The 15,083-nt window shown below is 58.0% G+C and overlaps 1 protein-coding gene across 7 annotated transcripts in view; it reads left to right on the top strand.

The window, feature by feature from the left end:
* ARHGAP23 (Rho GTPase activating protein 23) overlaps nucleotides 1-15,083 on the top strand; it is a 96,764-nt gene that overhangs the window by 39,298 nt on the left and 42,383 nt on the right. For 6 of the 7 annotated variants that reach the window (XM_033183262.1, XM_033183265.1, XM_033183261.1 and 3 more), the window contains exons 2-10: nucleotides 1,786-1,947; nucleotides 4,543-4,570; nucleotides 6,768-6,863; nucleotides 7,040-7,118; nucleotides 7,250-7,304; nucleotides 10,007-11,171; nucleotides 12,968-13,123; nucleotides 13,349-13,460; nucleotides 13,672-13,729. In XM_033183262.1, the coding sequence (XP_033039153.1) occupies nucleotides 1,786-1,947; nucleotides 4,543-4,570; nucleotides 6,768-6,863; nucleotides 7,040-7,118; nucleotides 7,250-7,304; nucleotides 10,007-11,171; nucleotides 12,968-13,123; nucleotides 13,349-13,460; nucleotides 13,672-13,729 (1,911 nt within the window). Of the gene's footprint in view, nucleotides 1-1,785; nucleotides 1,948-4,542; nucleotides 4,571-6,767; nucleotides 6,864-7,039; nucleotides 7,119-7,249; nucleotides 7,305-8,022; nucleotides 9,023-10,006; nucleotides 11,172-12,967; nucleotides 13,124-13,348; nucleotides 13,461-13,671; nucleotides 13,730-15,083 lie in introns of those variants that run through there. The other variant, XM_033183266.1, reaches the window with a different exon arrangement.

Genomic DNA, 15,083 nt, shown 5'->3' with positions numbered 1-15,083 from the left:
TAATCTTCTGAGACTGGAGGATCTAGCCTCTTCCCCAGGCCTGCTCGACAGCAGCCAGGCTCTCCCTTATGCGGAAATCCTTTGCAGAGGGCAGCTGTCTCCCTCCACTGTGTGCGTGGACAGGAGGGTAGATAGTCCATGAATGAACTTGGCATCAGGACATTTGAGTGGTAGATGTTTTTGAGCTTTCTCCAGCTATGACAAGGGGACAAAAGGGGATGTTGCTAGTGAAGTGGGAACTCCTCGCTCCAGAACTAATGAGGAGTTGAGGGGAGTGAGGAGTGTTGGTGGTGGGGGCTTCTTGCCCTCTGAGGGGCTTGGACTATTGACAACATAGAGGTTAGGCCATGTGATGTTACGGATTTAAGAGTCCTCTAGGGGGCCTCTTGGCTTTTCAAAGCGAGGCAGCTTCCCCGTGGCTCCCATCTTCCCCATGAGCACCATCTATCTAATACCCTCCTGTCACCCGCCTTCCCTCTCTGTTTCCCAAAGGGAGCCCTCTCTCAGGCACTATCTGTTTTGCTTCTTGCCCCAGAAACAGACCTATGTGCCCCTCCAAACTCTTGTCTTCAGACACCCTCTGCCACATCATCTTGGAGACTCCCAAGAATTTTGGGAGGTCTGACAGGGGGCTTAGTGTCTCTGAAACTCCCGGCCTTTTTTTTTTTTTTTTTTTTAAGACAGAGTCTTGCTCTGTCGCCCAGGCTGGAGTGCAGTGGTGCAGTCTCAGTTCACTGCAACTTCTGCCTCCCGGGTTCAAGCGATTCTCCTGCCTCAACCTCTTGAGTAGCTGGGATTACAGGCGCCAGCCACCATGCCTGGCTAATTTTTGTATTTTTAGTTGAGATAGGGTTTCACCCTGTTGGCCAGGCTGATCTCGATCTGACCTCAGGTGATCCACCCACCTTGGCCTCCCAAAGTGCTGGGATTACAGGTGTGAGCCACCGGCCCAGCCACCCCCAGCCTTTCTGGTGAACCAGTCAGGCCTCTGGGCTGGGCTTTGGAGCCTCAGGAAGTCCCTTCAGGTGTCTGATGTCCAGTCCACTCCCTCTTGGTTCTTGGTCCCCCCTGTGTTCCTGCTGCTGTTCTTGAAGGATGCGTGTGTACCGGTCTGCTGTGCCTGTGTGTATCTGCATGTCTGTGATGCATGTGCATGCATCTGTATGTGCGTTGTGTCTGCAGGACTTTGATTCTGTGCAACTCTGTGCATATCTATGTGTCTACATAAGTGTGCACATGTGTACTCATGTGTGTGTATCTGTGTGTCTGCACATTTGCACATGCTTGTCTGTATGTTTGCGGTATGTTCCATCTGCATGAGTGTATGTGGCTGTGGCTGTGTCTGCATAAGTATGTGTCTGTCTGGGAGTGCATGTATGTGTGCATGTGCGTGTGTGAGATTGTGCATGAGCTAAGACAACGACAGGCACTGGGCAGGAAGGCTATGTATCCAGGGTCCTGCACATAGTAGGTGCTCAGTGAACATTTGCTGAACTCAGCTGAACTGAACTGAATGAACTTGTTTTAGTGAGTTATTTTCCTGAAGGCAAAGACATTATGAGGGGACTGAGTGTAAAGGAAAGAAGGAAAAAGCTATTGGGCTGATGAAGGTGGGAGAGGAAGGAAGGGATGAGGAGGAGGTCAGGGGAGGGAGGGTGCCTAGCAACCCTAGGACGAAAGACCCCTTTCGGTGCCCCTCCGGTCCTGTGGGCTGCAGGAGGTGGTGCCAACAGCCAGAAGTGTCAGCAACACGGGCGCTCAGCCTGGCCTCCCTGTCTCCCACAGCTGCCACTGGGCCCAAGAGATGGGTGCTCTCCTAGGCGCCCCTTCCCCTGGCAGGGGCCGAGGACGCTGCTGCTGCACAAAAGTCCCCAGGACGGCTTTGGCTTCACTCTGCGCCACTTCATCGTGTACCCGCCCGAGTCGGCCGTGCACTGTAGCCTGAAGGTATGCCACTGCCCTGGCTTGGTCTGAGGAAGCTTTCATGGGGGAGGGAGACTCTTTTGTGCCAGTCCCCTTCATGGTCCTTTGACCCTCTCAGAGAAGGGGTCCTTCCTGGGGTCCGGCCTGACTCCCTTCTGCTGTGGCCTGGGGAGGAGGACTGCAGGGAGGCAGTGCCAGCCTTGGCTGGGTGGTTTGCACTGTGTGACCATGGACAAACACTTTAATCACTGTGGCCTGGGTCTTCTCAGGAGACCAGGAGGGGTGGCTGGTGCAGGGCAAGGACCTTGCAGGTGGGCAGCCAGGATGCTTACCTCACACCCCCAGATGCTCGTCTCTGGCAGGCGAACATGTCTGGGAGTTCCTGGGACTCCTGATCTACCAGCTGCTTCTGAGCTGGGGCTGCTTCTCTCCTCTCCAGCGTGAGCTCTCAGGGGCCTAGCACTCCTGTGGAAGCCCTCCCAGCACAGCCCTGGTCCCTGCTGGTGACAGCTCAGTGTGCTGGAAAGAGACCGAGGCTGGGACACAGGAGCCCAGAGTTCCAGTCCTGGGACAACTCCTCACTCATTGTGAATTTGGGGCCGCCTCCCCATCTCCGGGCTCCATTTCTCCTGCTGGAACCTGAGGACATTTATCAACTTGACCCCTCAGAGTCCTTCCTGCCCTAATGTAAACGTTGTGTTCTCCGAGTCCAGGAACCCAGGGTCCTGACCCCAATCCAAGGCTGTGAGCTAGGGGGCGGGCTCCCTGACAGCAAAGCAGAAGTGTGGGAAGGAGACAGAAGGGGCCCCAGGGAGCAACCAGAGCTCCCCACTAGGGCTCTGCTCCCATTCCCACTTCTTTTCCAGCAGGGAGGAGACATTGATTTTGGAGTCAATGAACCCCTCTATCCACTTTCCCTAGGGCTGGGATCTGCCTGCACAGCTAGCTATTGGGGGACTCTCCCTTGGTCCCACTTATCAGAGAACCAAACAGGGGACTTCACTGTCTGTGTTCGTGTGCTCGCATGTCTCTCTGTGTGCACCACGTGCTGGCCATGGACATACATGTGTGTATCTCTCTATGTGTGCATATAGTGTCTGCAAATACATGTCATGTGTACATGTAACTTGCAGCTCTCACATGCATGCCGGAAGCTCTGGGGCTCCTGCATAACTGTTCTCATTGGCTACAGCTGTGCTTAAGAACATAAGTGGGTGCTGATGGTGTGTGGAGGGAGCACAGACCCCTCCTTCATGCCCAAGGACACCAGCCCCTTAGTTCTCCAGAAACACCAGTACTTCCTTCACTCTTTCCCCAGAATGCCCCTCCTTCTGCCCCCAGCACCTTCTCTCAGGGGACCCTGCTGAAGGGTGACAGCCAGGGACAGGCTGCTTCTCCTTTCCAGAACCTGCCCAGGGCTGGGAGGGGCCTTTGGCCTGGAGGCGGGAGGAGGCTATGTTCTCCCGTCCTTCATGCTGCTGCCTGGGAGCCTGCAGGGAGCTCAGCCGTCCAAATGCATCCGTCTGCCTCTGCCACCCGCTCACAGTGCTGTCAGTTTGCATCAGCTGGAGTGCACCCCACATGGGAGGACGGGGGCAGAGTGCTTGCTCCCAAGAAGGGCCCAACAGCCTTCTTGTGACCCACCCTGTCCTCACTGGGGTGCCACAGAGGCCTGGGTTCCAGCCCTGGCTCTGCCACTGAGTCTGAGTGGCCTTGAACACACCTTGCCCGGTGAGCTGTACAATGGATACATGTGTGGAGAGAGTTAGAAGAGATGACGCTGAAGGTCCGATCCAGCTCTAAAATGCCACATCCAGCTGGCTGAGCCTGTTCCTCTGACCTCCATGTTCTCCTTCCTCGTTCCCCGCCCAAGTCTAGCGCCATCACCTACCAGGGTGATCCCAGAGGCCTTCCAGTGGGTCCCCTTGATACCCTGCACCCAGGTGCCAGAATCTTCTCCCCTAACTGGCATTTTTACCTCCACTCTCTCCCACAAAAGAACTTCCATTGGCTCCCTCTTTCTGTTCTGTAAGCCTGAGTGCTTTAGCCTGAGTATTGTCACTTGCAGTTGTTGACTTTCTCCTTTAACTCAGCGATTCAGCCCTTGGTGTGCTGTGAGCACTTATCCCTGCCAGCCGGCATCTGCATGCCCCGCCTTCATCGTCCACAATGCCTTCTCCCCGCCACCCTCAGATGCCTTTGAGTCCCCTCCCCAGGAGGACTCTAATCAGGCTTCCCCTTGGCGTTCCCTGGAGCCGATAGCTGTAGTTTGCGCTTGTCATGCGCCTATCTGTGACTGCCCAGGTCTTCTGTGTGTGTGAGCCTATGTGATGCCTCCCGCATTGGGCTGGGAGCTCCCCCAGGGAAGGGGTCTTGGGTCACTTGCTGGATTGTGGGTTCCCCGATGGTTAGGGTGCTGGGGTGGTGGGATGTCACTGGGGAACTTGGCTTGGGACCTGGTGCCCCTTGGACACCCCTCCCGCACCCTCCCCTGCTGGGCTACTTGGGAGGAGATAAGGGGTGGCGGGAACCTGAAGGGGCCCTGCCCACTGGAGCTGGGCCACCCCTGGCTGCTGAGGGCTGGACTGAGGCCAACACCCACCCTTCTGTTCCCTGCAGGAGGAAGAGAATGGAGGCCGTGGAGGAGGTAAGGGAGGACTGGTGGGTGCTGGACCTGCACGGGGACTCATCTTCCAGCTCCTATCTCTCCTTGTCCCCGCCAAGTCTGCCTGTCCTTTTCTGTGTCCTCCTCCCTTGACTCCTGTTCCTGCCTTTGTTCCTGTCTGTGCCCGGGTCTGGCCCGCTCTGGGCGCCTCTTCCTCACTCTCTCTGTTCTCCCCCCTTCTTTTCTCACATTTGTCTCCCTTGGACATTTCCTTAACAGAAGTTTGCTGAGCTCAGCACACTATGGGCGGCACTCTGGGGAGCAGATGGGTGTCTGCTCCTGGCCCCTGCCCTCAAGCTGCTCCCAGCCTAGAAAAAGGCAGGGCTGCAGGGCCTGGGGGCTGGTGGTGGGAATGCTGAGCAAAGGCTGTCCTTGGAGGTGGAGACAGTAGGGTCCTGGTGGAAGTCAGGGGGCCCCAAGGTCTTTCTCTCCTACGATGTGAGCCTGACTCCCCTTGCTGTGGCCCTTGCTCCCCAGAGGCCCCTGGCGGACACCCAGGCTCCCAGGGTATTTAAAGGCAGAGCGCCTTCTCTGGCAGCCTTCCTGCTCCGCCACTGGGGCTTCTGCTGGGCAGCCATAGGACACTCCTGCATCCCCATCCAGTGGCCGTGGTGGGGGAGGAGCCAGCTGGCCTAGAGCAGGCCCATTTCTCTGTTAGCTTAGAGTTAGCAGCACTTGGGAGCAGAGGAACTTTGTTGGGGTGCAATGCAATTTGTGCCCATCCTAGGGGCCTCGGACCTCTGCTTTGGAGCCCCTGAGCCTGGGGAAAGGAGGAGGTGAGGGATGTGAACATTAGGTGTCTTGCTGGGTCTCTGGGAGTGGGCATCCCTGCGAGGAGGGCGTCTGACCCTGCCACGTGTCTTCAGAACTGTTATGGCCTCGGCTGGGCGCAGTGGCTCAAGCCTGTAATCCCAGCACTTTGGGAGGCCGAGATGGGCGGATCACGAGGTCAGAAGATCGAGACCATCCTGGCTAACACGGTGAAACCCCGTCTCTACTAAAAAATACAAAAAAACTAGCCGGGCGAGGTGGCGGGTGCCTGTGGTCCCAGCTACTCGGGAGGCTGAGGCAGGAGAATGGCAGGAACCCAGGAGGCGGAGCTTGCAGTGAGCCAAGATCCGGTCACTGCACTCCAGCCTGGGTGACAGAGCGAGACTCTGTCTCAAAAAAAAAAAAAAAAAAGAACTGTTATGGCCTCTTGTATGGCGCCCTTTCCTCTGTTTTGTGACTTGTGTGTGCACCTGTGAATGTGAGAATCTGCCTCCCCCACTGGACAGGGAGCTCTGGAAGGACAAGGGCTGTGCTTGTTTATCCTTTTTTTTTTTCTTTTTTGAGATGGAGTCTTGCTCTATCAACCAGGCTGGAGTGCAGTGGTGCGATCTGGGCTCACTGCAACCTCCACCTCCCGGGTTCAAGCAATTCTCCTGCCTCAACCTCCTGAGTAGCTGGGTTACAGGTGCCCACCACCGCACCTGGTTACTTTTTGTATTTTTTAGTAGAGACAGGGTTTCACCATGTTGGCCAGGCTGGTCTTGAACTCCTGACCTCATGATCTGTTTATCTCAGTCTCCCAAAGTGCTGGGCTTACAGGCGTGAGCTTTTTTTTTTTTTTTTTTTTGACACAGAGTCTTGCTCTGTCACCCAGGCTGGAGTGCAGTGGCACAATCCCGGCTCACCGCAACCTCTGCCTCCCAGGTTCAAGTGTTTCTCCTGCCTCAGCCTCCTGAGTAGCTGGGATTACAGGCGCACGTGCTACCACACCCAGCTAATTTTTGTATTTTTAGTAGAGACGGGGTTTCATCATATTGGCCAGGCTGGTCTCGAACTCCTGACCTCAAGTGATCCACTCGCCTTGGCCTCCCAAAGTGCTGGGATTATAGGTGTGAGCCACCGCGCCTGGCCTGTTCATCCTTTTTAGTGTAGTTTTAGCACATAAAGAGGACACAGGAGGTGTTTACGGTGTGTCCTCATAGGTTTTCATTCTCCCAGGTCTGTGTCCTCCTGTCGGGTTCTGTGCCTCTATGGGCCTGCCCAGTGTCCCTGTGGATGTGTGGGCCTATGCATGTTTGTGACCGGGCGAGTGCGATCATTCTCTGAGTGTGTGTCCCCTGTGTGTGTAGCTGTGCATGGGTGTGACCTTCAGCAGCCACCCCCAGCTAACCTGGCTGATGCCCACCAGGACCCTCCCCCCGGCACCGCCTGGAGCCCATGGACACCATCTTTGTCAAGAATGTGAAGGAAGACGGCCCTGCCCACAGGGCAGGGCTTCGCACAGGTGAGCTGTCCCAGTTACCTGGGCTCTACTTTCTACCTTCTGGCTAAGATTTGATTCTCGGATCCAGGTGTTGGGGAGGCTCCTATCCCCACAGTGTTAGCCATGCCTGGTACAGGGGTTCTCAGATGGGGCCTTTGATGCCCCTTGATCACCAGTCATGCACTCCTTGTCCCCAGGAGATCGGCTGGTAAAGGTGAATGGGGAAAGCGTCATTGGGAAGACCTACTCTCAGGTCATAGCTCTGATCCAGAATAGGTGAGTGCCGCTGACCCCGTGTCCCATATTATCTCCCCGCCCCTTTGCCCTGGGAGTGCCCTGGAGACCAGAATCCCTTCCTCCCAGACCCTGTTCATTGGCCCAGCCTGACTCTCTGCCTGTCTCTGTAGCGATGACACTCTGGAGCTATCTATCATGCCCAAGGACGAGGACATCCTCCAGCTGGTGAGTCCGGCCCCTGCAGCCTGAGAGGAGACCCCTGAGCCCTGGGGCAGCACCGGCTCCTCTGGGAGGCAGAGAAGGAAGTGTTGGGAGGGCGCAGGCCGGCGTTGCCCAGTTGGGGATGCCAAGCCCATTCCTGGGCTGGGGCTGGTTGTTGCTTCATTCGGAGCTGCTCTGTGCTGGGGGAGAAGGAGTCCTGGCCTTGGCAGGCAGGATTCCTGCCAGGGTATCTGGAAGGAGGGTGGCCCAGCAGGCTTCACCAGCCTGGCATGTTCTTGTCAGCTCTTAGGAGAGATGCCTGTTCCCTGCATCCCCTCCCCGCTTGGCCCTGAGTACTGCACCACGCAGTACCCAAGCAGCACACGCAGGTACACAGCCACAGAGCACAGCCCCACAGTCCCACCCTCTGTATAGCACGAAGCACACCACAACACACACACAGCACCAGTCATGTGCCACAGTAGAGACAACCACACAAGCACCCACTGCCACAGTTCACCCTCACACAGCGAAATGCACCACAACACACACCCACAAACATTAAAACATGAAACACTCACCAGCCCCTTGGCTCCCTGCAGTACGAACAGCATAGTACCTCGCATACTCGGACCTCTCCACAACTATACACCCACGCCCCACTATCACAGCATGTATGCCTGCAAACACCATGGCATCCTCCTGCCCATCTCAGCGCATGTGTCCACCCGTGTTACAGGACTCCGAATTTATACATTCGTCACCTCAGCATACCTAGAAGACAGCATATAGCCTGACACACAGAGAGCGTGGCCCAGACACTGCACGAAGCAGGCCCTGCACTCCCAAGCATGCCCTTTCACACACACGCCCACACTTACACGCTGCCTCTTTGTGCCCGGAGCCCCGGGCTGTCCTCTCTGTCCAGTGCCCACCTCCCTGGTCTCATGGGTCCCAGCCAGATGGCGGCTTACTTGCCCCTGATGTCACTGTGCCTGGGGAGGCCCTGGGAGCCCCTGTGCTGGTTTCTGCTTTGGACGCACTCTCGTAATCACTGTAATCACAGTGCCATGCCTGGCACGATGCCCCTCTGGAAACCTCCACCCCTGACCTTGATTGTCCCCTTGCTCTTCCTGGGGAGAGGAAGGAAGGAAGGGGGGCTCTGAGATAGACCGCTCACCCCAAGTCTCAAGGCCCTGCCTGTACAGCTCCCCCAGGCTGAGGCGAGGCCAGCTATGGGGAGGTGACAGGGCGGGACCCTAGGATGTCCCCCACTCTCTCCAGCTGGCAGGGGCAAGGAGTGGGAAGGGCAGCAGCCTCCAGTTCTTCTGCCCAGGCTGGGGTGGGCTGGCAGCCCCAGATGTCAGCATCTGGGGGCCTCCACTGGTCCCCGCATCTCCGCCAGCCGGAGGGTGGGGCCCAGGCATTCCTGTGGTTGGGAGCCAAGGCTGGAGGCCAATCGGGCCTCGGCAGCTGCTGACGCCACCACCGACGCGGCGAGGCCCCTCCACACCCATCCTCTCCTCCCTCCTCCTCCCGCCAGCCAGCCGAGAGAGAGCCGGGTGGGGGTGAGGGGGAGCCGCAGGGAGGGCAGACGGAGGGGGACCAGAGGCCCTGGCCAGGGCGACGCAGTGGTCACTGGGGGAGTTAGAGCTGGGGGCGGGCAGAGGCGGGCTAGGATGCTGCTGCCGCTGTGATGATACCGGGAGCCTGGGGAGACGGCAGGATGGCAGGAGGGAGAGGTATGTGTGTGCCGCCCCCTGTGCCAGCTGGAGGGGCTGAGTGTGCGGGGGTGTGGTTTAGCTTGTCCTCGGCACATGATGTTTGTGCCTGGGACTGGAGGTGTAGTTATGTGTGTGTGTTTCATTGTGTTTTACTGTGTGTGTGTGTGTGAGTGTCTCTGGGTGTGTATCTTCCGGTGTCTCCTCGTAGTGTGGTGTGTGTGTGTTTGGTTTCACCCTCCCACCCTTTGGTTCTTTGGCCTGAGTTAGGCTCCTGGGCACCTCAGCAGGGGCCAGGCTGGGCCCAGGCCACAAGGCCGCTGTCCCTGGGAGCTGACTCCTTTTTTGGCTGGGCCTGGGCGCTGCCCCTGTCACTCCTTAGCAATGCAGCGTCAGCCTCAGCTCCCAGTGCCAAATTCCAGGCCCAGGGGTGGCAGAAGGTGGCTCAAGGGCCTTCCTTCAAGTCTGGCAGGAGGTGGGCAAACTCCTCTTCACCCCTGTGGCTCAGGAGCCAGCTCCCCATTCCCAGGGATGGAGGGACAGCTGGGCTCTGCCAGCCTCTGCCCCACCCGGACACACCCCTAGCCGGCTTTCTTCTCTCATCTGCCACCTTGACTGGTCTCTGTGGGGTTTCCCGGCTCCACCCGAGGAGCTTTGGGCATTGGTGGACATAAGGTGCAGGCAGGCGGTGGAGGCCAGGACTGGGGGAGGACCCTAGGAAACAGATGCTGGAATGTTTGTGGCTAAGGCAGTCCTTGTCATAGTCTTAGCAAAATCCCACTTTTGCTGGAGTTTGCCTGTGTCTCAAAGGCTTCTTGCTTCTTCTTTGTTCTCTCCCTGGACATGCCCTTCCACCCCCACCCACTTGTGCCACCCCCTTGTTCCCCCCACCGCTTGGTCCTCTCCCTTCATTCCCCTCCTGGGCTCCTTGACCTCCTCGGGCTGCCATACCCCTACCCCATGGGACTTGTCTGGCCCTGCTCATCTGTCTGTGTCTCCGGCCAGGCCTACTCCCAGGATGCCTACCTGAAAGGGAACGAGCCATATTCTGGAGAGGCCCGCAGCATCCCAGAGCCACCCCCCATCTGCTACCCCCGCAAGACCTACGCCCCTCCGGCCCGGGCCTCCACCAGGGCCACTATGGTGCCTGAGCCCACCTCAGCACTGCCCAGTGACCCCCGGAGTCCTGCTGCCTGGAGTGACCCGGGGCTCTGCGTGCCACCTGCTGCCCGTGCCCACCCAGACAACTCTTCCTTGGGGATGAGCCAGCCCCGCCCCAGCCCTGGTGCCTTCCCCCACCTAGCCTCGGAGCCCCGGACGCCCCGTGCCTTCCCGGAGCCTGGCAGCCGGGTGCCCCCCAGCAGACTGGAGTGCCAGCAGGCCTTGTCACACTGGCTGTCAAACCAGGTACCCCGCAGGGCGGGGGAGAGACAATGCCCAGCCATGGCCCCCCGGGCCCGCAGCGCCTCCCAGGACCGGTTGGAGGAGGTGGCTGCCCCCCGCGCGTGGCCCTGCTCCACCTCCCAGGATGCCTTGGGCCAGCTGGGCCAGGAGGGCTGGCGCCGAGCTCGCTCAGATGACTACTTGAGCCGGGCCACCCGTTCTGCCGAGGCACTGGGGCCAGGGGCACTGGTGTCACCCCGCTTTGAGCGGTGTGGCTGGGCTTCCCAGCGTTCGTCTGCCCGCACCCCCGCCTGCCCAACTCGGGACCTGCCAGGGCGCCAGGCCCTGCCCCCGCCTGGCCTGCAGGGCCTGGATGACCTCGGGTACATCGGCTACCGGAGCTACAGCCCATCATTCCAGCGTCGGACCGGCCTCCTGCATGCCCTCTCCTTCCGGGACTCACCCTTTGGGGGGCTGCCTACCTTCAACCTGGCCCAGTCCCCTGCACCGTTCCCACCAGAGGCCTCTGAGCCACCCAGGGTTGTACGGCCGGAACCCAGCACCCGGGCCCTGGAGCCTCCTGTGGAGGATCGCCGCGATGAGGTGGTCCTGAGGCAGAAGCCCCCAACGGGCCGCAAGGTTCAGCTGACCCCCGCAAGACAGATAAACCTTGGATTTGGTGACGAGTCCCCAGAGCCAGAGGCCAATGGGCGAGGGGAACGCCTGGGCAGGAAGGTGGCCCCTTTGGCCGCCACTGAAGACTCTCTGGCTTCCATCCCCTTTATTGGTGAGTGATGGTACATGTGGCTGTCCTGGGGGACTTGGCTGTTGGCTTTCTGTGTCCTGCTGTACCCCATCTGCCTGTCTATCATGGGCAGAACTCGGCTAGATGCTGGTGGGATCATCTTGTTTCTCTGTCAGTTCATTCATCTGTTCATCCATCCATCCATCCATCTGTTCTTCCATCTTTCCTTCTGTTTTCTGTCATCCTTTCTTCTATCCTACCTCTCATTCATTTATCCTTCCAGCATCTTACCATACACTCTTTTCTCCCTCTCTCCATCCATCCATCTGTCCATCCATCCATCCATCCATCCATCCATCATCTGTTCTTCCTTCCTTCTTTCCTTCCCCTCTCCCTCCTTTGTTCATTCATTTGTTCCATTCATTCATCCATCCATCCATCCATCTATTCTTCCTTCTTTATTTTCCTCTCTCTCACCTTCTTTTGTTCATTCATTTGTTCCATCCTTTCTTCCACCCATTCATCCATCTTTCTTTCTTTTGACTCTTCCTTCCATCCTCCCTTTGTATCTTTCCCTCTTTGTCCCTTCCATCCACCCTCCATCCCTCCATCCACTCACCAGATATTTGTGTCAGGCCCTGTGCGTGGCCCCATGCTCTCCTGGACTGGATGGTCCAGCAGAGGGTGGTGGACAGGCAGGAACAATCCATTGGGATGGGCATGTGGTGGGACAGGGAGCTTGAGGAGAAGGGCTCGGAGAAGGGCTGTGGTGAGAATCTTGGAGAAAGGACATTTGGGCTAAGACGTGAAGGATGAGAAAGAGTTCCTCAGGGGAAGAATATTCAAGGAGAGGAAATAGAATATGCAAAGACCCTTAAGTGAGAGGCAGGACCCCCCTTCTGGGTTGTAAGGACCCTTTCAGGCCCAAGGGTCTCATCAGTCACTGGGGTTGGCTTTTGAAAGCATTGCCTTGCCTTTGACTGGATGCAGGAGAGGGAGAGGCAAGAGCGTAGAGTGGCTGGGTGATGCCCAGGTTTCTGGCCAGGCTTGGAGGTGGTGCCTCATTCCCGGGTTGGGAGTGAGAGGGGGAGAAAGTTCAGGACTGTTGAATATGAGATGCCCAGGAGGGAGCAGGATAGACAGGGCTAGGGAGAAAGAGCAAGATGCAGGGTAATGGAGAGGGATGGCGGGAGATGGGAGGTGAGCTCACCCTACCAGACAGTGAGAGGGTGGAGGCCTGGGGCAAGGGGAAGACACAGCCCTGGCTCCCCCAGCCAGCCTTCGGTAGAGCAGAGACACAGCCCCTTCTGTTAGTAAGGAAGGCTCTAGGCTGTGGCCAGGAGAGGCAGTGTCTTCTTCCAGAGCACACTCTGTCTGAGGGGGAGATGTAATCTCTCCCCTTGAGGAGCCCCAACTGATGAGGGAGTCCTTACCTTAGGAAGCTCTCAGTCTGATGGGGAAGACACTGCCCCTGCCCTCAGGAGGCTCTTGGTCTGAGAGGAGAGACACAGTTCATTCTCTCTGAGTGCCCTCAGTCTGATGGTGGAGACACTGTTCCTGCCCTCAAGAGGCTCCCAGTCTGATGGGGGAATATTGGCTCTGTCCTCAGGAGCCCGGTCTAAGGAGGGTGGCTTAGCCCTACTCCTGAGGGAAAGGATTCCATGGCCACAGTCTGGACAGTGGGCCAGTCACACTTGGCAGTGGGCATGTTGCCAGCAGGACCCTTTGAGATGTGTTTGAGCCTGGAGGCAAGTGGCACAGGGGCTGGCAAGGCTGGGGTGAGGCAGGCAGGCTCCGCTCTCTTCCGCCTTCACACCTCTCTCCCTTCTCGTGCACAGATGAGCCCACCAGCCCCAGCATTGACCTCCAAGCCAAGCATGTCCCTGCCTCTGCTGTGGTCTCCAGTGCCATGAACTCGGCCCCTGTCCTGGGCACCAGCCCATCCTCCCCGACCTTCACCTTTACCCTCGGACGCCATTACTCGCAGGACTGCAGTGAGCACTCCCCACACCCCCAGCCCCACCCTCTCCCCTGCTGCCCAGTCCCAGGGATCTCTGCTGGGCCTACTGCTTCATGTCTGGCCTCTTCCTCTGGTTTCTGCTCCTCCTGGGGCCCTTTGGGAGAGTCACCTCCTGCCCCTGCCCAGAAGGGAGTGCTCTGGGAAGCCCCTGACCTGCTGCCCCACTGACCCTGAGGCCCAATGCGGGCGGGCTTTGCAGGTAGCATCAAGGCTGGCCGCCGCTCCTCCTACCTGCTGGCCATCACCACGGAGCGCTCCAAGTCCTGCGATGATGGGCTCAACACCTTCCGCGACGAGGGCCGAGTTCTGCGGTGAGGCGCTGTGTGGACATGGGGTGGGGTGGCCACAGCCACCCTGGCCAGCTGCTCTGGGGCAGGGCTCTTGGCCCTGGGGTCCTCTATGCAGGGGACAGTGTGCCTCCCCCACTGGAAGTCCTCTGGGCCTTGGGTTTTGGTGGGTGACGAGATAGTGAGGTCCCAGCTCTGCTGCCCACATCCCTCACCCTCGACCCTCGCTTCCCAGGCGCCTGCCAAACCGCATACCCAGCCTGCGGATGCTCCGGAGCTTCTTCACCGATGGGGTGAGCTGCAAGTGTGTGTGCACAGGAGCGAGGGTGCGGGGAGCGAGGGTGTCGGGGAGGTGGGGCCACAGCCTTGGCATGGGGGTTCCTGCTCCAGCTCCTGCCTTCCCCCTCCTCCCTGCACCCCTCACCCTCGTGTCCACCGCGGGACCCGCCCTCTTCTGTGGGCCCTAGCATCCCTGAATGACACCGCACAGCCCCACCCATGGGCCCCTGTCTGGACTGCCTCTTTCCAGACCCATCCCCCATAGCCACATGACTCACTTCTCCACCGTCTTCACGGCTTTTTAGGTCTTCCCTGAAATTCCAGCCTCCACTGACATTTCACGCCTCCCTTCGCTACTCTATGTTTTCCTCCTCAGCATGCCTCATGTACAGTTGGTGTTTCCCTTCCTCCCTGCCTGGCTCCCCAGCTAGAATAGAAGCTCCCCGAGCTTATATTTGGGGCTTCATTTGTTTCCTTCACTACCCTCAGTCAGTATTTGCATCGCGTCTTGTCTTCATGGGACGGGGTCGGGGGTGGACACTAGAAAGGTGTGGCCGGGACACAGGGTTGAGATTGGTGGACAGGTGGAGTTCCCAGCCTCAGCACCTGGGGAGGTAGGATCAGGCCTGTGATAGCCCCAGCTGTTTGTTTGTTTGTTTTGAGACAGTGTCTCACTCTGTTGCCCAGGCTGGAGTGCAGCGGCATGATCTTTGCTCACTGCAACCTCCATCTCCCGGGTTCAAGCTATTCTCCTGCCTCAGACTCCCGAGCAGCTGGGATTACAGGCATGTGCCACCATGCCCGGGTAATTTTTGTATTTTTAGTGGAGACGGGGTTTCTTCTCCATGTTGGCCAGGCTTGTCTCGGACTCCTGACCTCAGGTGATCCACCCACCTCTGCCTCCTAGAATGCTGGAATTACAGGTGTGAGCCACTGCACCCGGCCTCAAGTGATCTTGCTTTGGCCTCCCAAAATGCTGGGAGTACGGGTATAAGCCATCACACCTGGACGTATTGTTGTTTTTAAAATCATATATATATTTTTTATGCGTTTTTTTTTTTTTTGAGATGGAATCTCACTCTATTGCCCAGGCTAGAGTGCAGTGGCACTATCTCAGCTCACTGCAACATCTGCCTTCTGGGTTCAACCGATTCTTGTGCCTCAGCCTCCCAAGTGGCTGGGATTACAGGCATGCTCCACCACACCTGGCTAATTTTTGTGTTTTTAGTAGAGATGGGTTTTACCATGTTGGCCAGGCTGGTCTTGAACTCCTGACCTCAAGTGATCCGCCCACCTCAGCCTCCCAAAGTGCTGGGATTACAGGCATAAGCCACTGTGCCCGCCGCACCTTTCCCTGGCTGTTTTTGA

The sequence above is a fragment of the Trachypithecus francoisi genome, unplaced genomic scaffold (assembly GCF_009764315.1).
Source record: "Trachypithecus francoisi isolate TF-2019V2 unplaced genomic scaffold, Tfra_2.0 Lachesis_group20, whole genome shotgun sequence".
NCBI classification, from domain to species: domain Eukaryota; kingdom Metazoa; phylum Chordata; class Mammalia; order Primates; family Cercopithecidae; genus Trachypithecus; species Trachypithecus francoisi.
Note: the sequence above shows the minus strand (reverse complement) of the source record. Positions and strands in the feature narration are given on the sequence as shown.